General features: G+C 50.9%; 1 protein-coding gene across 1 annotated transcript in view; it reads left to right on the forward strand.

The window, feature by feature from the left end:
* The first annotated feature begins 3259 nt into the window (after positions 1–3259).
* ASAP3 (ArfGAP with SH3 domain, ankyrin repeat and PH domain 3) overlaps positions 3260–21234 on the forward strand; it is a 49971-nt gene continuing 31996 nt past the window's right edge. The window contains 1 exon segment of the mRNA XM_041767183.1: positions 3260–3519. Within this exon segment, the coding sequence (XP_041623117.1) occupies positions 3391–3519 (129 nt within the window). The 5' untranslated portion in view covers positions 3260–3390.

Genomic DNA, 21234 nt, shown 5'->3' on the forward strand with positions numbered 1-21234 from the left:
TATACCGAGCTTAATCCAAAGAAGGGTCCGAGCTGGAGCTAGAGCCTTGGAAGATGGGGTTGGCTCAATCACAGCCCTCAAAGAGATGCAGGTCCTAATTCCTGGAACCTATAAACATTATCTCATATACCCAAAGGAATTTTGCAGATGTGATTAATTTAAGGATCCCGAGATGGGGAAATTATCCTGGATTATCTGGGCGGGTCCTAAACGTAATCACAAATGTGTTTATAAAATGGAGACTGAGGGAGATTTGACCACAGAAATGAAAGCGGTATGATATGACACAGAAGCAAGATGCCCTTGAAGATGGAGGAAGTTGACTATAGGGCAAAGAATGTGAGAAATGCAGTTCTAGAAGCTGGGAAAGGTAAGGAGAGATGGATGCCCACTTACTGTCTCCAGAGGGAATGCAGCCTTGCTGGTACTTTGATTTCAGCGCAGTGAAGCTCATTTCAGACTTCTGATCTCCAGAACTGTAAGAGAATAAATGTGTGTTACTTGCAGCCCCCACATTTGCAATAATTTGTTACAGCAGTTATAGGAAAGTAACATAAGAAGCTTCAACATTGGGTAGCTCGGGTGGCTCAGCGGTTTAGCTCCGCGTTCAGCCCAGGGCCTGATCCTGGAGACCTGGGATCAAGTCCCACATCGGGCTTCGTGCATGGAGCCTGCTTCTGTCTCTGCCTCTCTCTCTGTTTCTGTCATGAATAATAAATATAAATAAATGAAATCTTTTTTTAAAAAAAGAAGCTTCAATATTAATGGTGTGAAGGAAGCTGGTGGGGATAGACCCAAGTCTCCAGGAAACCTGGGTAGAGAGAAAAGAGTAAAGGGTGTAGCAGCTCCCAGTGATTCCAGCACTTAAGATACGTGCAGAGGAAGAACCCAGCGAGCAGCCACAGAGGGAGGAAGACCACCAAGGAAAAGGAAAAACAATTGTCTCAGAATTCAAAGGAAAGACTATTTCAAGAAGGGAGGAATGGTTAACCTTGCAAAATGCTCCTAGAAGTCAAGCGAGAGAAATGACTGTTGCATTTTAAGAGAGAAATCCTAGTTGACCTTGAAATAACACTAAAGGAATTCCAGCTGGAAACAGACTGGAGTGAGTTTAATTAAGGGTGACTGAGTTCTATTTCACTGCATATTTGTCCTGTCCCCTCCAACAGTCTATACACAGTTTTTCAACTTTTAACTCTATTACACAAGTAGTATATGCTCCTTACAGAGAAGTCAGGGTATAGAAATTAGCCAAGAGAAAAAAAAATTACTATTCATAATATCCTCAGCAGGTAATGTCTTAGTGTTTATTTTTTTGGTGTGTGTGGGCTTTTTTTTTCCTGTCAAGTATGTAATACTCTTAATCACCTTATGAGTAAAATACTATTAGGCCACTTTAAGAGTTGAACATTCAGGTTTGGGGGAGCCTGGGACTCTTGATTTTGGCTCAGGTCAGGATCTCAGGGTTGGGCTCCCTGCTGGGCATGGAGTCTGCTTAAAATTCTCTCTCTCTCTGCCCCTCCCCCTGCCACACTCAAAAAAAAAATGAAGAAGAAAGAAAAAGAAAATTCAAGTTTAGAGAAGCTAGCAATCTGCTCAGGTGCACGCAGCTGGTCAACAGCAGCAACCAGGATTGCAGCTTAGACCTATCAGATTCCAAAGCCAATAGTCTTCACCGCAGTGCTTCCCTGATTTTTTTTTTAGAGATTTATTTACTTATTCACGAGAGACAGAGAGAAGCAGAGACATAGACAGAGGGAGAAGCAGGCTCCTCGCCGGAGCCTGATGTGGGTCTCCATCCCACATCCCAGGATCACGACCTGAGCTGAAGGCAGCCCCCCAACCACTGAGCCACCCAGGCTCCCCATCTTCCCTGATTTTTTTACTAAAGAAATCCTTTAAAAAAAAAAAAGAAATCCTTTCCATAGGGCTTCAGGCTCCAGAGCAAAACCTAAGTGGATTTCTATCCGGAACCCGAAACTTCATCCACCCAAGGATATACGTGGTTCCCGAGAGGCAAGGGTTAATAGTGGGAGGGAGTGGCAATCTGCAGCCCCGTCGGGACGGTGAGCCGGGTTGAGGAGTGAAAGGCACCATACTGAGCCCTAGAAGAAAGAGGGCCGGGTGAGAGGGTCCGCAGAGGGGGAGCGGGTTGCTCAGCGCTTATTCGGTACAAGCACGTGTTAGGTTCTTTCCCTACAACATCACAATTTAGTGGGCATCAGACTTCTCACTTTGCAGAGAAGGAAAGTGAGGTTCCAACAAGAAGGAATGTACTTGCCCCCAAATCGCACAACTACCCAAGGGCACCGAGCCACACGCAACCCGCAGGGGCCGAAGCCAAGGGGCGAGTGGGAGGCTCCGGTGGAGCGCAGAGCCGAGGCTGAGGGCGCGGTGCGCCGAGCAAGGGGACGGTGCAATTGGGAGCGAAGGGGGGTGCCGAGACCGGGTGGGCTTGGTGGAGAGACGGGGGCCGGAGTAGGGGTGAGGCTGAAGGGGAGAGATCACGGGGGCTGGGAACGATTCCGTAGAAGACGCAGGGCGCAGGCAGGAGGGGCGCGGAGGTGGAGCCCCCGGGCGGTGGGAGCGGGGCGAACTTGGGAGGCCCAGGACCAGGAAGAGAGGGGGCGTGGCCGTGGAGGGGCCGCGAGCGCGACCGGGAGGAGAAGCTTCCCGGGAGGCCGGGGGCGGGGCAGTGAGTCAGGGCGGGAGCTCTCAGGGGCTGGGCGAGCTGGGGGCGGGGCCGAGGGGCCGGGGGCAGGGCCGGGGGCGGGACTGCGAGTCTGGGCCTGAGCTCTCAGGGCCTGGGCGAGCTGGGGGCGGGGTCGAGGGGCGGGGACCGGGCGAGCTGGGGGCGGGGCCGAGGGGCGGGGCCGGAGCTCCCCGGGGCTGGGCGAGCTGGGGGCGGGGCCGAGGGGCGGGGCCGGGGCGGGTCAGCGAGTCAGGGCCGGAGCTCTCAGGGGCTGGGCGAGCTGGGGGCGGGGCTGGGGGCGGAGCTGAGTCAGGGGGCGGGGCTCTCGGGCCAGTCGTCCTGGGGGTGGGGCTGGGGAGCCCGGCGAGGGTCCAGGGGCGGAGCTCCGGGGGCGGGGCCGGGGAGCCCAGCGAGGGGCCGGGGCCCGGCTGACCAGGCTAAGGGGGCAGTGGGGGGAGAAGCTGCAAGGCCGGGGGCGGGGCCTAGGGGCGGGCGGGGTGGGGAAGCTCCGGGCTCCGGGGAAGAGGCGGCCGTGCGGGAGGCGGGCAGTCGGGGCGGGGCGAGCGGCGCGGAGGAGGCGGGGCGTGCAGAGGCCCCGACGGCGCTCGCGGCGGGGCTGTGAGGCCGCCCAGCTCCGTGCAGCGAGCGCCCCCCGCGCCCCGCTCCAGCAGTCCCGGCGCCCCCGCCCCGCGCCCGCCATGCCCGAGCAGCTCAGCGTCGCCGAGTTTCTGGCCGTCACCGCGGAGGACCTCAGCTCCCCGGCTGGGGCCGCCGCCTTTGCCGCCAAGATGCCCCGGTGCCGGGGGGCGGCCCTGGCGCGGGAGGAGGTGAGGGGGCCGAGGCGGGAAGGGTCGGGGGTCCCGGCAGGGCCTCTCCTTGACCTTCACGGGCGTGACCGGAGCTGCGATGGCCCTTACCGCGCCCCGGAAACCTGACCCCTCTCTAGATCCGTGAGAACCGAGTGCATCTCCAACATCGGCGCCCGCGCTGTCGAGTCCGGGGAGGGTCCGAGGGACCTGGGGGTGGGGGGGTGGCTTAGGTCCTCTCGATAAGGGACTTCACAGGTCGGGGTCATCACCCCAGCGCCCTTGTTCACCTGCCCCGTCGCACGCGAGTTTGTGCAGCGCCTCTCTGCATCTGTTTGGGTTTTCATCTTTGGAGCCCCACGAGTTTGCTCCCCGAGTCCCTCCCCTGCTGGGCAACAGGCCTTCCCGCCTCGGTCCTGAACTTACTTCTCCTCGGCTGCAGGGAGGCCCCCTCCCCCTGGCTGCTGGTTCTGAAATTTGGCCGGCGCCTGTGGAATGAATGCGAATGAGAAGGCGCCAGGAGCCGGGGTTCACCTTGGCCAGGCTGCTGGCAAGTTTGTAGTCTCCCTCCCCTCCCCTTCCCTCTTTGTCTTTCCCAGAAACGCGTCCCAGGCCTTCGCCTTCGCCCTTGCGGGCTGCCGCACCCCATTCCCGTCTGTACTGGAGTCCGGTTCTCCTCTGCCGACCTGCTGCGCTCTCCCGGGCCTCTGCAGGGGCACTTGTAGGGCAGACACCCTGCGGCTTTGGGCCCGGGGAGAATAATGTGCTTGTGCAGCTCCCTTTCAGGGGATGCCCCAAGCTGGGTGGCATTTTGGACCTTAGCAGGGACTCTCCTCTTCCATCTTTCACCATAGGGGTATTGAGCGCCTACTGTGTGGCAAATGCAAAGCTCAATGGTTCAAAATACCCCGGGCCAATGTCTTGAGGAATGTCTCCTTCTCCGCCCCTCCCTGGCAGGCTGAACCCCCATCCCAGAGTCTATGTGCATCTCTCTGTAGGGGGGATAGAGGATTGTGGAAAGAGCATTCACTTTGCCAGAGGCAGAGCTGTGTTCAAATTCTGGCCTTGTCGTTTGCCAGCTGTGTGAGCTTAGGTATGTGACCCGATCTGTTTGAGCCTCATTTTTGGCATCTGTAAAATGGGATAATAATGTTTACCTCACAGAGCCATGGTATTAGGGTGAGTCAGTGTGTATAAAGCATGCATCTTGATAAATGGAATGATTACCGGGTTAATTGATGGATATTTTTAGACAACGACTGAGCTTCTTTTGTCCTCATTTCTCTCACAGAGCCTCGCCTAGTGCATTGCACCTAGTAGGGTTACAGGCTTTCATTAAAATAAGAAGCAGCCAATGACCTTTTGGCTGCTTTCCTTGGAGTCTACCACCTAGGAATGTGGATTCTGTTTTTCTGGGAGATTCACAGGGAAACTGTCATCCTGGTTGGGAGAGTGCTTTCTGAGGTTTGTCTTCATAGCCTAACGTTTCATGACCTGGAAGAGTTCAGTGCCATTGGCATCCCTAGGGCTTTCACAGTTCACCCTCCTCTCTGGGTTGTTCATTAAAATGTTAAATCAGAGCAGGAGCAGGAGCAGGAGAAGGGGCTGTACTATGAACCTTTCTCCAGGGACAGAAATGCCCATTTATGCCTGTGCATCTGGCCTTGCCTGGCTTAGTGTGTGTCAGCACTTGTGTGTGGTGGTGGTGGGGTGCAGGGGGGGAAGTTTCAGGGGGAGCCCTTGGAACTGGTCTGGAGGCTGTAGTAGACTCTGGCCAGGGCTCAGCTTTGTCCCAGTTCAGGCTAGACAAAAATCTGGCCTCCTTTGCCTTCAGGACTTTGGTTTGGTACATGTAAGGGTTTGTTTTTGCAGCAGGAAAGTCTGTGACACCCAAACACAGCTTTTCTCTTCAGCATTTCAGTGTCAGAAAAGTTAGAATCTGACCTTTGGATTGGACTTTCCTGAGGTTTCCTGTTTGATTTTGCATTCATGTTTATATTTACATGCAGTTTGATGCTGGCATCCGCCTACCCCCCCCCCCACCCCCCAGCTCCCCCACTCCATCCATTCTGGTCATGACTAACCCACCCCCAGGCCTGAAGCTCCATTTGGCTGAATTAAAATACAACAAATTCTTAAAGCAAGTCTTCCAGTCCCTGCTGTCTTCCTGGGAGTTACTAGAGACTCTGTCCTGGGACTTGCAGCCCTTTTTTATTTTTGCAGTCCTACTAAGAAGGACCCTTGGCAGGCCACTGAAAACTAGAATGTCAGCATTGAGCAACCCTTTAAGATAGAGATCACCTATCTTAAAGAGATCACAAACTCTCATTTAAGTTGGGGAAATTGATGTCCAGAGAGCACAAGAGACTTGTCCGAGCTCCTACCTCTGAGTAATAGAATTGGCATTGCCACCCAAATATTCTAATCCCTGGTCCTATTCTATTTCTTTCTGAAGTCCAACTGCCTATTCTCCCTATGTAGTGTCTCTGAACCTCAGTTATTCCACTCTTAAAATGGGTCTAATAATCCCTCCTTGCTTACCTCTTCTAGGTTGTTAAAGATTTTTGTTTTTCATTGTGAGATACTATACGAATCTGAGAGAGTATTAAAACAAATAATTCTGTCAACCACTCTTTTCTGTTCTGGGCCCCTTTACAGTCTTCATCTTATTGGTATTCACAAGAACACGGGTAAAAATGGGCCCAAGAAGGTTAAGGCAATCTCCTCGTGTCACATAGTGGGTCTGTCCAGTTCTCCATGCCATCTCTGGGCTAGGCACCAAGGACATAAAGATGCTGCTCTGGTTTGCTGGCTGTTTGGGGGAGATGTGGCCTATCTTAGGGAGATAAGTAGGAATCCCAAGAGTCTGTCCTGAGTGCCTAGAAAGAAGTACAGAAAGGTCTCATAAGAGGCCAGTGGGGTGGGGGAGTGAGAGAACAGGGAGGACTGGTGCAGTCAGGGAGAACTTTCTGGAGGAGGTGACTTCCAGATGGGTCTTGAAGGCTGGAGGAACTCCATCATTCAGTGGAGAGGGTGAGTGAATTTGGAAACTGGTGGGAAGAGAATATATTCAGGAAGCAAGTAAACCATTTTGACCAATGCTGAGAATTCATGCTATATTATGCATCTCAACTTGTGAACTTATATCTCCTACTAGCTCTTAGATAAAGTGGTCTTCCACAAATAGGAGATCTTCCAAGGCTTGTGTTTCATATATTTATTTGCAGGTTAATGAAGTTTTAATTGCACAAAGGGCATGATAATTTTTTATTAAGTTTTAAATTTGGGCTACTGTGGCTCAGGCGGTTAAGCATCTGCCTTTGGCTCAAGTCATGATCCTGGGATCGAGCCCCATGTTGAGCTCCCTGCTCAGTGGGGAGCCTGCTTCACCCTCTCCCTCTGCCCCTTCCCCTGCTTGTGCGAACGAGCATGCTCTCTTTTTCTCTTACTGTCTCTCAAATAAATAAATCTTTTACAAAGTTTTAAATTTTAATTCCAGTATAGTTAACATATAGTGTTATAAGGACATGATCATTTATAATTTAAAAATTTAAAAACATAACAGAAAAAGCAAAAGTCACCTCTGACCGTGCCTCACAACCCTTATACTCTCCCCAGAGGTAATTGCCGTGTAAATGTGTGAGCTTCCCAGTGAATGTCCTCAGAGAAGATACATTATTGTAAGAGGGTGGTGCTTAGGAGGAATGTTTACTTCGGTTAGTACCGTGTCTTATATTACATAGTTCATACTTTATTGGAGTCAGATTTGTCTCTTCCATTGTGGCTTTTTTTTTTTTTTTTGAATCTCGTTTTTAGAAAGAATTTGGTCATTAATACTCTTGTGTATTTTATGTTCTGTTTCATCCTGTGTCTTTGTTTTACAAAAAATAATAAAAATCGTGTAATCTTAGAGACTGTTTGCAAGAAACATAAGCCTTCTCAAGCTGTTTCTGTTGAAGGGAAACTCGTTTTGAGGAATTAGAGGTGCCTCGTGGGACTGAAGCGTGGGAAGGAGGAGCGGAGCGCACCAGGGCCTCGCTTGAGGTGGGGAAGTGGTCAGGAACAAGGCAGCTGCTTCATCATTCTGGCTGCCTTGCCTCTGCTTCTTTCTGCACCTCTGAACAGCGCCTTTGCTCACTTGTCATCACAGGACCCACAAGGTATCACCCAGTCTTCTTGGGAGGACAGGTGGCTTCAGCCCTCCAATTAACGTGACCTCGTGAGTCTAGTGTCTATAGGTAACCAAGCCAGTCTTGTGTCCCACTTCCCGGTTCCTGGTAGAGAGCTCGATGGCCTGGCTCAGCTTCTGGATTGGTTCTAGGAGTGGCTTTTCACCCCTGGTTTCATCAGCAGAGGCCATGGAAGGGCAGACTTGGGCAGGGGAAGCGTGGCTACACAGACCTGTGCTGTGGGAGGGAGCGCTGCTCAGAGAAGAGAGGCAGAGCCTGGAGAGCCCCTACTCCCCATGTGTCCATGGCAGTTGTGCTTTGTGTGGCACAGCCTAAGATCCAGGGAGAGGCACTGTGCTCATCCTGTTTTCTGCCTACTTGGTTATCCAGGTGTAGATGGACCTCAGTCTGGAAAGCTCAGGTTTAGTGGGATTAAAAAGATGGAGAGCTAGGGGCACCTAGGTGGCTCAGTTGGTTGGGCATCCAATTCTTGATCTCAGGGTCATGAGTTTAGGCCCTGAGTTGGGCTCTGCATTGGGTGTGGAGCCTACTTTAAAAACAAAAACAAAACAAAACAAAAGGACAGCTAGAGGGTGTAGCATGACTTGGAAGGCTGCGATTGCCATTTCGTCACTTGGGCTTTTTGCTGGACAGTGAACCCAATCATAGTGTCCAAGGAATGGATGAAGCCAGTCCTGCTGAGGGACACAGCAGTCAGCATAGTGCCTGGGGACTGCTCCGTGCCAGGCCCTGTATTACGCACTGGGTGGATACATTGCTTTTTCAGAGAAATACAGGCCTAAGCTCCAAGAGCTTACAAGTCTTCTGGGGAAGACAGCTAGTAAACAGATTAACAAACAAGGAAGTAATTTCATGTTGTGATAAATGGCATGAAGCCTCATCCTCCTGGTCAAGGCCTTCCCTGGGGTTTGGCCCTGGGTCCTCGTTTCTTTGCATGCTAGCCTCTGCCCAGGCAATCTCACCCACACCCATGGCCACGGTCCTCTCTCATCTTTAAGTGACTCACTTACATTTGTATATCCAGCCCAGACCTTCATGTTTAGCTGCTCACTTGGCTATTTCACTTAGACATCTCAACGTGTCCAAAACCATACTCGTGACTTCCCCCAAAGGCTGGCCCGTCCAGTATCTCCTTCTCCATGAGTGGTACGTCCCTCTATTCTGTTACACCAGCCAGAAACCTTCTACCTCCACATGCATCCTTCATCACCGGGGGGCAACAGTTCTATAAACATCTCCACAGCCTACCCACTTCTCTACATCCTGACTCTGGTCCAAACCAGCATCATCTCTCCCCTGGCGCACTACAGTAGCCTCCTAACTTCTGTCTCCACTTTTATTCTAGGCCAGTTCTCCATGATAGCTCTATATCTCTCCTTTGCAGCACACATCATGAATATATTTTGTATTTATTTGTATAATGATTTTATTAAAATTTGATTTCTTTTTTTTTTTAAGATTTTTATTTATTTATTCATGAGAGACAGAGAGAGAGAGGCAGAGACACAGGTAGAGGGAGAAGCATGCTCCCTGTGGAGAGCCCAATGCAGGACTCGATCCCAGGACTCCAGGATTACACCCTGGGCTGAAGGCAGGCGCTCAACTGCTGAGTCACCCGGGCATCCCTAAAATTTGATTTTTCACTAGATTTTGACTTTCATGAGAATAGAACTTAATCTCACCACTGTACCCCTGGTATTTAGGAGTAATAATAAAGATTAATGATGTGAGGGTGCTCCGGATAGAGGGAACAGCTTAAGTAAAGGCCCTAAGGCAGTAAAGAATCTAAAGTATCTGTGACACTTAAAGGAGGCCAGAGAGGCAGAAGTGTAGTGATGAGTAGATGGAAGAGCATGACCAGTTGAGTTTGGAAAGGCAGGCAGGGGCTAGGTCATATTCAAGCTTGTAGGCCCTGATAGCAGTTTGGGATTTTATCTATTTTGCAGGCAAGCAGCATGATCCAATTTCTGTTCTAGAAGGATCATATCAGGTGCTGTGTGGAGATTAGATTGGAGGGAGCAGGAGAAGACCCAGGGAGAAGCCCAGCTGCTGTTGTAGCTGCAACAGCTGTTCATGGAAGAGATGATGGAAGTGTAGATAGGGCCATGATTGGTGTAGGAGAGAGGTGGACAGATTCTAGAAGTATTTTATAAGTGGTAACATCAAAATTTGTTGATGGAGTGCATGTAGAGGGTGGTAAAAAAAAACCAACCCCAGATTCCTAAGGAAGAGTGCCATTTACTCTTCCCTTGGAGGGGGAAATCTGGCAGAGAAATAGGTTTTGGGGGAAAGTCAGGAATTCTGTTGGTACAATCTTGTAGGTCTTTGAGACATCCAAGTGGAGATGTCAAGAAGGCATTTGGAGTTTGTGTGTTTGTTTATTTGTTTCGGATATATGAGTTCTGGAGATGAAAGGAGGGGGCTGGAGACACGCGTTGGAGAGTTGTCAGAGTTGAGATAGTGGGTTTCAAACTTGCATCTATGTAAGAATCTCCTGATATCGTTCCTAGCTGTATCTTTCTTAGGCTTCTTATTGCAAGCAACAGAAACCACCCTGAGCTGCTTGGCACAAAAAAAGGAGTTCATTGAAAGGGAATATTCAGTAGGTCACAGAATTTCTGGGAAGCTGGAGAACTGCAATGAGGTGGCTGGCAGGATCTCAGCCAAAATCATTCCACTGAGCCAGTTTGGCGAGGACACTGCTGCCATGCGCTAAATGCCACAACTTGTTATTATCCCTGTCCTTGGAGACTGGGCTTCTTCATTGCTGTTGCCACCGGCGTGAGAATGGGTCTTCCCCTCTCCACTCCTGATTCAGAGTCTGCAGTGAGTGCCTGATTGGCCGAGCCTGGCTCACACCCCTGTACCCTAGCAGCAAGGGAGTCTGGAAAAGCAAGAATTTGGTCTTGTCAGCTTTGTAGGAGGTGAGCTCTGCCAAGACTTTCACAGCAAGTCATTTCCCAGATGGAGGACAGAGATTCAGATGCCAGATTGGCAAAGAATGACAAATGTCCTTGGCCAGTTTGCCAGCCTGCAGGGGGTTGCCTGGGAATCTGCATTTTAACCAGCACCCCGGGAGATGCTCATGCAGGCAATCCATGGACCACATATTCATGCATTGCATTAGCTGGTGTTTAAAGCTGAGGGAATGGATGTGATCACCCAGGGAGAGGAATGAACGGGGCCCGGGTCCAAGCTCTGGAGAGCTCCAGGGCAGAGAGATTAGGAGGGGAAGACAAGTTAATAAAGGAGGCTGAGAGGCGCCTTGGTAGCTCAGTGGGTTGATCATCTGCCTTCAGCTCTGGTCATGATCTCAGGGTCCTGGGATCGAGCCCTGCATTGGGATCCCTGCTCAGCAGGGAGTCTGCTTCTCCCTCTGCCCGCCCCCCACCCCTGGCTTGTGTGCACTCTCTCTCAAATAAGCAAAGAAAATCTTTAAAAAAAAAAAAAAAAAAAAAGGGCAGCCTGGGTGGCTCAGCGGTTTAGCGCCGCCTTCAGCCCAAGGTGTGATCCTGGAGACCTGGGATCGAGTCCCACGTCGGGCTCTCTGCATGGAGCCTGCTTCTCCCTCTGCCTGTGTCTCTGCCTCTCTCTCTCTCTCTCTCTCTCTCTCTCTCTCTCTCTCTGCGTCTCTCATGAATAAATAAATAAAACCTTAAGAAACAAACAAACAAACAAAAACAGGCTGAGAAGGAGATGTCAGTGGGGTAGGAGGGAACTGGAGAGAGTATAGTGCTGCAGGAGCAGGAGAGGAATGTTTCGAGGAGGGAGCAGTGCTCAGCTCGGTCAGGTGCTGCCTAGATGTCCAGAGGCAAAATACGAAAATAGCAAACACAACCCCTGAGCGTGGCCAGGCGGATGACCAGGTTCCAAGCAGGGTCGGTGCTGGCTTCCCCTCTGTGCCGGCCTGGCCTGATGCGAGGAGTGGGCAGCTGGGCAGTTGTCCCGGGACGGGGAACAGAGGCAGGGGGTGATGGCTGCAGACCTGAGCCGAGAGGCTTTTCCAGGATGAGCTTAGACCGCAGCCCTGTCTGAACCCCACCTCGTCCTGTACCTGTCTCTGCACGAGGGCAACAGGTAGAGCCTCCTCCCCTCTCTAAACATCAGTCTTCATTGTTCACTTCCTTGCCTGATGTTCAGCTGTTTTTGGCCACCGGGATGATGCAAGCAGGTTTGAGAACAGAAACTGGAACTTTAGGTCATGGCAGAAAGAAATGCTTTCCCCTAAGGCAGTTTGGTAGTCTAGCCCTCAGGCAGACGTTGTCTTGCTGGAAGATCCTTTGTTTGTTTAGATATTTATTTATTTACTGGAGGGGGAGGGACGGGGAGTGAGGGGGAAGGAGAGAGAAGCTCAAGCAGACTCCCTGCTGAGCATGAGCCTGACATGGGACTCGATCTCATGACCCCAAGATCATGACCTGAGCTGAAACCAAGAACTGGGCACTCAACCAACTGAGCCACCCGGACACCCTGCTAGAAGATCCTTTCCATGGGCCTAGTGCCTGGGCCCAGAGCACGCGAGGCAGTGAGGCCCATGGAGGCACCGTGAGTTCCCCAGACTCCAGGGCAGAGCCCTGGGTGCCCTCTGTCCTAGGAACATTGTGCCTGGGCCTCACTGGGGTCAGTGAGTGAGCCTCACTGTGGAGGCTGACTGGGAAGGGTTCTCGAACTCAGCTGGCTTTTGACCTTGACTGAGCTTTTAAGAACTTCAGATGCCATAGGCTCCACCCAGACCCACTTTTTGAGACTCTCCCAGGAGTGAGGCCTGCACAAGTGAGCAGTTCAGAAGTTCCCCAGGCGACTGCTGAGCAGTCAGGGTGAAAATGATTGTGGTAAGCTATGGCCTGCCCACGTAAGGTCATTGAACTTATCGAACACCTGCTGTGTGCAAAGCGGATTTTAGGTTCTGAGGGCACACAGATGAGAAGACAACGCCCCCATCTGGAAAGGAGAAGGACTTACGCCCATGAGAAGCTGACAACCCACAGCATCTAAAGATGTGGCTGAGGTCTATGGAGAGGATCCAGTGGCTGATGTCAGACAAACCTGGGTTTGGATTCCTACTGGCCATGTGACCCCAGGCAAATGACTTCACCTTTCCGAGTCTCAGTTTCCCCACCTGTAAATCAGGGGCCGTACAAACTATCTTGTGGGGTTGTTTAAGGGGATAACCTATAGAGCATCTAGCATATCCCTGGCACATAACAGACACTTAACTTTCTAAAAGTCCCTTTTACTAAGAACACAATTACACCTGCACAAGGGATGACTAAAGAGATCAGGAACTGCAAACAGAAAATGAGATCATTGCAACAGGGATGAAGCCATTACTACGAGTGAATGCTAAAATCATCCGTGTGGTGCTGGCACCAGAGCAGAAAGAGGAATCTTGTGTCCCCTGCGGGTGTCTAGGAGTGAAGAGCTGAGTCCAGTTCTGCACAAGGCAGATTCTTCCCTCAACTCTGCCTTTTGCTGCCTCTCAACCGTTCATTTCTTCCTCAAACGGTGGTTTTTTAAAAAAAAAAAAATTTTTTTTTTAATTTATTTGACAGAGAGAGAGCACAAACAGGGGAGAGGCAGAGGGAGAAGCAAGCTCCCTACTGAGCAGGGAGCCGTTTGGACGTGGGGCTGGGTCCTAGGATCCTGAGATCATCCAGGATCCCAAGATTATGACCTGAGCCGAAGGCAGACGCTTAACCGGCTGAGCCACCCAGGCGCCTCTCATCAAACATTTATTGAAAGCCTCCCGGAGTCTTAGTCCTGACTGTGTATTACAGTCTTCTGGGTTGCTGTTAAGTAGATTTCTTAAAATTAAGAGAAAATTCACTATTTTAACCATGTTAAAGCATGCAGGCCAGTGGTCATTATTCACAGTGCTGGACAGTCCCCACCACTTACCCAGAACATCTCACCCCCAAAAAGAAATGCTGTGCTCCTTAGTAGTCATTTCCCACGGGCCCTCTCCCAGCCTCCTCTTCCCTCTGGATTTGCCTATTCTGAATATTTCATATCAGTGGAATCCTACAATATGTGCCCTTTTGTGTCTGGCTTCTTTCACTTAGCGTAATGTTTGCAGGGTTCCTCCTTCATGTCCATCTGGGATGCTTTAAAAGCAATAAAAATAGGAACAGCAAACACACCAGGCAGTGCTGTAAGCATTTCCCAAATCTAAGCCCTGTAATCCCATAAGGAAATAAGGCACAGAGAGACAGACAGCTTAGTAAACAGGATCACCAAGTAACTTACAGGATGCCCATGCAAGATCTGGGACATTTTATCCTAAAAAAATTATTCCTTGATGATCTGAAATTCAAATATAACAGCATGTCTTTTATTTATTTTTTGCTAAAGCTGGCAACTCTACTAGCAGTAAGTAGCAAAGCCAGGATTGGGACTTGGGAGTGCTTGACCTCTCACTCCATGGGTCGTGCCTGACTGATTTTAACAGGTCTCAAGTGAGGCTCTGGTATCCTTACTTTTTTTTTTAAGATTTTATTTATTTATTCATGACAGAGAGAGAGAGAGAGAGAAACAGGCAGAGGGAGAAGCAGGCTCCATGCAGGGAGCCTGATGTGGGACTCGATCCCGGGTCTCCAGGATCACAACCCTGGGCTGAAGGCAGCGCTAAACCGCTGGGCCACCGGGGCTGCCCATGGTATCCTTACTCTTTGAAGTGCTCCAGTGGTTCCCCTGGCAGCCTGGGGATGTGGGTCACAGGGCCTGGGAGGACAGAGAGGATGTTCACTGGGCAGGAGAGCTACCCTGCAGCCCTCTCCGTCTGCCGGGCCCTGGGCTACTTGCTGAATGCCTGACTGCACTCGGTCCTGTGAGATTGATGCTGTTATTATCCCATTTGATGGATGGAGAAATAGAGGGTCTGAGAAACTAAGTCACTCGCTCCAGGTCACCTCAGTAAGACTATCAGAAACAGAATTCGGATCTCAGAACAGTGTGATGGAAGAGCTGGAGTCCTTAACCGCTGCTGCTGCTTCTCTGTTCCCATAGGACCTTGGTCATAGTCATTCATTCGTTTACCCATTTATTCATTCTACAAATGCTTGCTGCTGCTCACGTGCCGGGCCCCGTGCTGGGTGTTGTTGATGCAAAGGCAAATGAGCTGATCCCTGCCCTTTGAGTCTTCAGCTCTAGAGGGAAGTCAGACATGTGTGGTATGTAAGAGCCACGAATGCCCTGATAAAAGCCTGTAGTGCACACAGGGTGGCACAAAGGCGGGTGGGATGAGTTCTGGAGGGGTCAGTTCTGTTGAGGGAGGGAGGTGATGACCTAAGCTCAGTCCAGAAAGATGAAGTGCCTACTAGGTAGGATCGGGGAGGAACTCTCTGGCAGTGGGAACAGCATGAGCAAAGGTGTGGCGGCTGGCAACAGCCTGGCATGTTGAGGAAATGGCAGTTTGGTAGGACTGGAGTTTATGGGATCAGTGATGGATATCCAGTTGGGTGCAGGGAGGGGAGGCAGGTGACCCTTTGCTCCCCTATCCAGGGAGGCCAGGCCAAGCTGTCTGTCTGCAGAGTTGGGTGGAATTCAGGGCTTGGGGCCAGGAGCCAGACGGGAATCTAAGGCGATCGGGCCGGCAGAGTTCTTGCTCTCTTAGCTCATCACTGCCTAGCAGTCTCCCGAGAAAAATCCCAGCCAGGAAACTTGGGGTTTGCAGAGGCCTCAGCTTATGTTGAGGGTGCGGCTCCCTTCCTGAAACCCCTCTTCCTGCCCGCTTCCCACCACCCTGCAAGGGGCAGCCGGTGAGGCCAAGCAGCTTCCCTGGCCGGGGAGACCTCTGCAGGGGCCCACAGAGGGGGCCCACAGCCAGTCACCGGCTCCAGCAGCAGGAAGGAAAACAGCGAGAGGCTGAGGGACCCTGAAATAATAAATGTCAGAGCTGGCAGGAGCCTTCCGATTCCCGCCCAGCCGCTCTGTTCCAGACTCCAGATGGGAGCTGAGGAGTCCGCCTGGGAGGGAAGAAGACCAAACCAGGTCACAGCAGGGGCTGTGTAGACCTGGGGCTGACCCTAGGTCCTGGCTCCCGGGCTCTGCAGTTTGGTCCATGCAGGGGCAGCAGGCAGGCAGGGCATGGGCATGGGAATGGGCCTCCCCAAGGTGGGTGATGCAGAGCTTAGCTGGCAAGGGCCCTGCCCTGCTCTCTGGCGCCTCCTTCTGACTGCCCCAGCCTGGACTCTCTGGCCCTGGGGGGCTGGGGCCTTGCCCATCCAGATGAAAACCATATGGAGACCTGCTCTTGCGGTTGGCTGAGTTTGGACCAGCCCTGCAGGATATAGGAACAGGACTCTGAGTCCCAGAGCATTGACCTAGAAGGGGATTTAGCACTCACGTCCATCAGCTCTAAGGTGTACAGATGGGGAAACAGAGGCACAAGAGGAAGGAATTTACTCAGAGGGACACAGAGGGGCTAGTGGCAGAGGCACACCTCAAATCCAGTTGCTCTCCCTTCCCTCAAAATGTTTCTGCGCTATCTCTCAAGATGCCTGGCATCCACCATTAGAAAAAATACGGCCTAATTTAATCTTCACGGTAGCGCTAACAGAGATAACAGGCTCAGCCAGGAGGGATTTAACCTCGTGGTTTGCTGTCACATGATAGTGAGACAAGGCTCTGGAAGCTAAGGGCTCTACCCTTCGTGGAGCTACCTACGTGACCTTGAGCCAGTTGCATCATCTACCCCAGCCTCGGTTTCCTCATCTGTAAAATGGGAAGGGTAATAGCTATCTCAGTGTCTCTGGGAGGAATAAATGAGGTCAACATAAAGTGCCTGCCCCAAAGCGATCACTCAGTAAGAAGGGGGGTGATTGGATTCGTGTTAGTAAGTAGACTCACTCTGGGACCTCGGAATCATTCCTTCCTGTTGTGTGAGCTGCTTTGGGTTGGGCCAGGCTCTGTTCCACCCCCCTCGTGCCTGGGGGATGAGTCTACACCCTTTTCTCCCACTCGGCCATGGGTCTGCAGCCAGATCCTAGAGCTGATCATTCTACCACCAGAATTTACCACGTCACTCCTCTCTTGTCCAGAGCCCTGCGGGTGTTCCCTGTCACTCGTGGGGTAAAACCTAGGAGTCTGGTTCAAAGTATGGACTCTGGGGCAGCCCTGGTGGCGCAGTGGTTTAGCGCCGCCTGCAGCCCAGGGCGTGATCCTGGAGACCCTGGATCGAGTCCCACATCAGGCTCTCTGCATGGAGCCTGCTTCTCCCTCTGCCTGTGTCTCTGCCTCTCTCTCTCTCTCTCTCTCTGTGTGTCTCTATAAATAAATAAATAAATAAATAAATAAATAAATAAATAAATAAATAAAGTATGGACTCTGGAGCCTGACAGCCTGGGTTGAGGTTCCACTACTTACTAGTTGTACGAGCCTGGGCAAATGCCGAAACTTCTCTGGACCTCAGTTTCCTCATATGTAAGACCTCCTGGGGTTATTGACAGGGTTACATAAAATGGTGAAAAGTAGGTCACACGTGGTAGAACATGTGACTCTTGATCTCGGGAATGTGAGTTCGAGCCCCACGTTGGGGGTGGAGATTACTTAATAAATAAAAGTAAAAAAAAAAAGAAAAGAAAAGTATGTCACATGCTTACAACACAGCCTGGCACATGGTCGTGATAGAAGCATCTGGTCAGCTCTCACTGTGAGTTTGGTCTCCCAGGGGGTCGTTCTGGGCCCTGCTTGGCCCTGACGGCTCAGTATAGGCCCTGCTAAGGTGCTGCTCCAGGAAGCTCCAGGCTGGTCCTCAAATGTGGGAAGCATTCCTGCCCAGGAGTTTGCCAGGCACCTCTCCTCTCTTGGAGTCGTCTTTCCTTGTCTCACTGTGCTCCACCGTGTCTCCTTGTTTTTCAAGGCCTTGGAGAAGCATCACTTTATCTCAGTGTGGGGTGCTCGCTTCTCGCCTATGTCCTCCCACAGCCTTCTCTCCTGCTCTGGGCTCCCCGAGGGCCTCCTCAGCTATTTGCTTTTTGTCCTGTCTCCCAACACCAATCGTGTCCTGTCTCCACCCCTCTTTGAGGGCAAGACCCGAGCTGACATCCCTCTTTCCCCAGCACCCGTGCAGGGCCTTGGTACAGCGAGGTGCTCAGTATGTGTGACTGAGCGCCTACTGTGTGCCGGGGACTCATTAGAGCCCTTAGCCAGGCTCCTTCGTCTGCCTCACTGGGTGGAGGTCAGGTTTGCAGATTTGAGCTTCCCAAGCAGACGCTATTGAAGGCATGGAGCGAGCTGGGATCGCCCTGGAGGTGGGATGCTGGAAATACTTCTCAGTCCCACCCTTGCCCTTCCTTGCTGGCCACCCAGGAAGGGCCCAGGGGGGTTCCCTGCCTTTCTCTGGATCTGGTGGTCAGGCAGGTTGGACGAGAAACAGCCAACTTTAGAGCTTGATGTGACCAGGACAGCTCACGTTTGCATGGGCTACAGGCTTCCCGGTCTCTCTTTTTTTTTTTTTTTTTTTAAGATTTTTATTTTATTTATTCATGAGAGACAAAGAGAGAGGGAGGCAGAGACATAGACAGAGGGCGAAGCAGGCTCTCTGTGGGGAACCCGATGGGGGACTCGATCCCAGAACCCCAGGATCACACCCTGAGCCGAAGGCAGATGCTCAACCGCTGAGCCACGTAGGGGTCCCTGCCCCGGTCTTTAGATGAGTCTGTTCTCAGCGGGAAGTGATGAGCAGAGGTGACCATCCTTCCCATTTTGCAGGTAAAGAGCCTCCTGTCGGCTGAGAGATGCTGGGGACTTGCCCAGGGTCTCAGAGCGAGTGAGAAACTGGGTCTGGAATAGACCTGCCTCCACATCCTGTGTTCTTTCCACCATGTGCCCTTTTGTCACTAGGCTGCAGAGCCTGGAGGCTGCCTCTAGCCCAAAGGTCAGCCTTTACTCCTTCCTGCCCCTCGGAGACCCTTCCAGCTGATCCTTGCCCTCCATGGGCCCTGCACCCCCAGGCCCCTGGCCCCCCTCGGGCCAACTTCTCCAAACCCACTCTCCCATCCCATTCCCTTTGTCGAAAGCTGTGCCCAGACAGCTGTCATCAAAAGGAATTGGTTCCACATACTAAGGGTGCCTGGGTGGCTCAGTCAGTTGAGAGTCTGGCTCTTGACCTTAGCTTGGGTCTTGATCTCAGGGTCTTGGTCTCAGGGTCATGAGTTCGGGCCCCACATTGGGCTCCACAATGGGCGTGGAGTCTACCCAAAAAGAAAGAAAGAAAGGAAGAAAGGATCCCTTGTTTTCTTGTTATTAACTCTGTACTGTAGAAATTTTCAAACATACACAAGAGTAGACTCGCCCAGCTTCAACAACTATTAATATTTTCCCAGTCTTATTTTTTTCATCTACTAGCCCTTACTTTTTTCTGATTATGGAGAATTTGGAATTGTCACAGACACAGAACAAAATGATGAACAACCTCCATTTACACGTAACCCAGTCCTCCTCTCCCCATACCCCCACCTGTTTTCCTGACTCTTACTTATTTTGAAGCAAACACCAAAAATTTGCTTAAATTCCAAACAGTTTTTTAAAAAGCGAAGTGAGGTCCATACGTTGCCATTTGTCAGTGTGTGTGTTTTGAGCCTCTTAACGATTTCTCCTCCATCATTTTTGGTTTCGTTTTTTGCAATGCCTTGTTAAAGAAACCAGTGACTTGTTCTGTAGTTTCACATGGTCTGTGCTCACTGTTGCATTTCCCAGGCGTGGCTTCACGAATTTCTCCATCTGCATTTCCTGTACATTGGTAGTTGGATGCAGAAATGAGAATCCCTAGGGGTTTTGTGTGTGTGTGTGTGTGTGGGGGGATGTTACATATTTTATATTATATCATTTCATTAAATGTTTTTTTTTTTTTTTTTATAAATCTGGATTTTTTTTTTTTTAATTTTTATTTATTTATGATAGTCACAGAGAGAGAGAGAGGCAGAGACATAGGCAGAGGGAGAGAAGCAGGCTCCATGCGCCGGGAGCCCGACGTGGGACATAGGCAGAGGGAGAGAAGCAGGCTCCATGCGCCGGGAGCCCGACGTGGGATTCGATCCCGGGTCTCCAGGATCGCGCCCTGGGCCAAAGGCAGGCGCCAAACCGCTGCGCCACCCAGGGATCCCTCATTAAATGTTTTAAGTGTAACTTGGCTTGCTCATTAAAACGTAGTATTTTAACTTTCACATTTAATATGTAGTACATGGGGGATGCCTGGGTGGCTCAGTGGTTGGGCACCTGCCTTCGGCTCAGGTCATGATCCCAGGATCCAGGATCGAGTCCCACATCGGGCTCCCTGCGAGGAGCCTGCTTCTCCCTCTGCCTGTGTCTCTGCCTCTCTCTCAGTCTGTGTGTCTCTCATGAATAAATAAATCTTTAAAATAATAATAATATGTAATACATATAATTTAGCCATCTTTGTGGACGTCAAAGCTCAGAGGAGCCAAGATTCTGGCCCTTACAGGGGGGGATCCCTTCTTAATGTCAGAGTTTCATTGACCTTCCCACGGAGTCATACTTTTAGTGTTGCTTGAGAAGTTTGTAAACGGACAAAAAGTTACCATGAATTCAAGAATGTTTTTTGTTTGTTTTGTTTCGTTTAAGATTTTATTTATTTAACAGAGAGAGAGAGAGAGAGAACATACACAAGCAGGGGGGACAGCAGGCAGAGGGAGAGGGAGAAGCAGGCCCCCTCCAGAGTAGGGAGCCCTACCTAGGGCTCTGTCCAGGACCCCGGGATCATGACCTGAGCCAAAGGCAGACATTTAACTGACTGAGCCACCCAGGCGTCCCTCAAGAATGTTTTTAAAGACTTTTTGTGGCTTTTTTTTTTAAGGTTTTTTTTTTTTTTAATTTATTTGAGAGAGAAAGAGGAGCAAGAGAGAGAGAGCATGAGCAGGGGGAGGAACAGAGGGAGAGGGAGAAGCAGACTCCCCGCTGAGCAGGGAGTCATTTCCTGATATATGTCTGACAAGGTCATCCCAGGACCCTGGGATCATGACCTGAACCGAAGGCAGATGCTTAACTAACTGAGCCACCTGGGTGCTCTGGGTTTTGTATCTTGTTGATCCTAACGCTGCATACAGGTTTGGAATGTGGTCATGCTGATCTGTGAGACTTGTTTTATTGGTCTCTAATACTTTGTGTGAGTGTGGCTTCATGGGGCCTGGGGAGTAACTCTGTGGACGTCTGGGGTCTGGGCAACTCGAAATGACAAGGGGGTTAGAGTCTCATGGTTCTGGTCCCAGGTGCATCTCTGTTACTTTGTGACCGTGAGCTCAGGCAACCTCCTTCACCTCCCTGAGCCCCACTGACTTTTCAGCCAGATGGGAACAAAGGCAGCCACTGCCTTGTTGGGGTGCTGTGGGTCTTACAGGATGGATGTGAAACTGCTTTGTAAACTGTAGAGTCTGTAAAAGTGTTGGTTTGTATTCTTTCCTTAGTTTGTTTACATTTCTGAGATCTGAGGCAAGAAACTCATCTGAGCCTTTGGTCTGCAGTCTGTAGGATGAGGAGGTAATGTTAGATTATCTCTAACATTCTGTGATTGAGTACTGTGGAGGTGGGC

The sequence above is a fragment of the Vulpes lagopus genome, chromosome 8 (assembly GCF_018345385.1).
Source record: "Vulpes lagopus strain Blue_001 chromosome 8, ASM1834538v1, whole genome shotgun sequence".
In the NCBI taxonomy this organism is placed as follows: Eukaryota; Metazoa; Chordata; class Mammalia; order Carnivora; family Canidae; genus Vulpes; species Vulpes lagopus.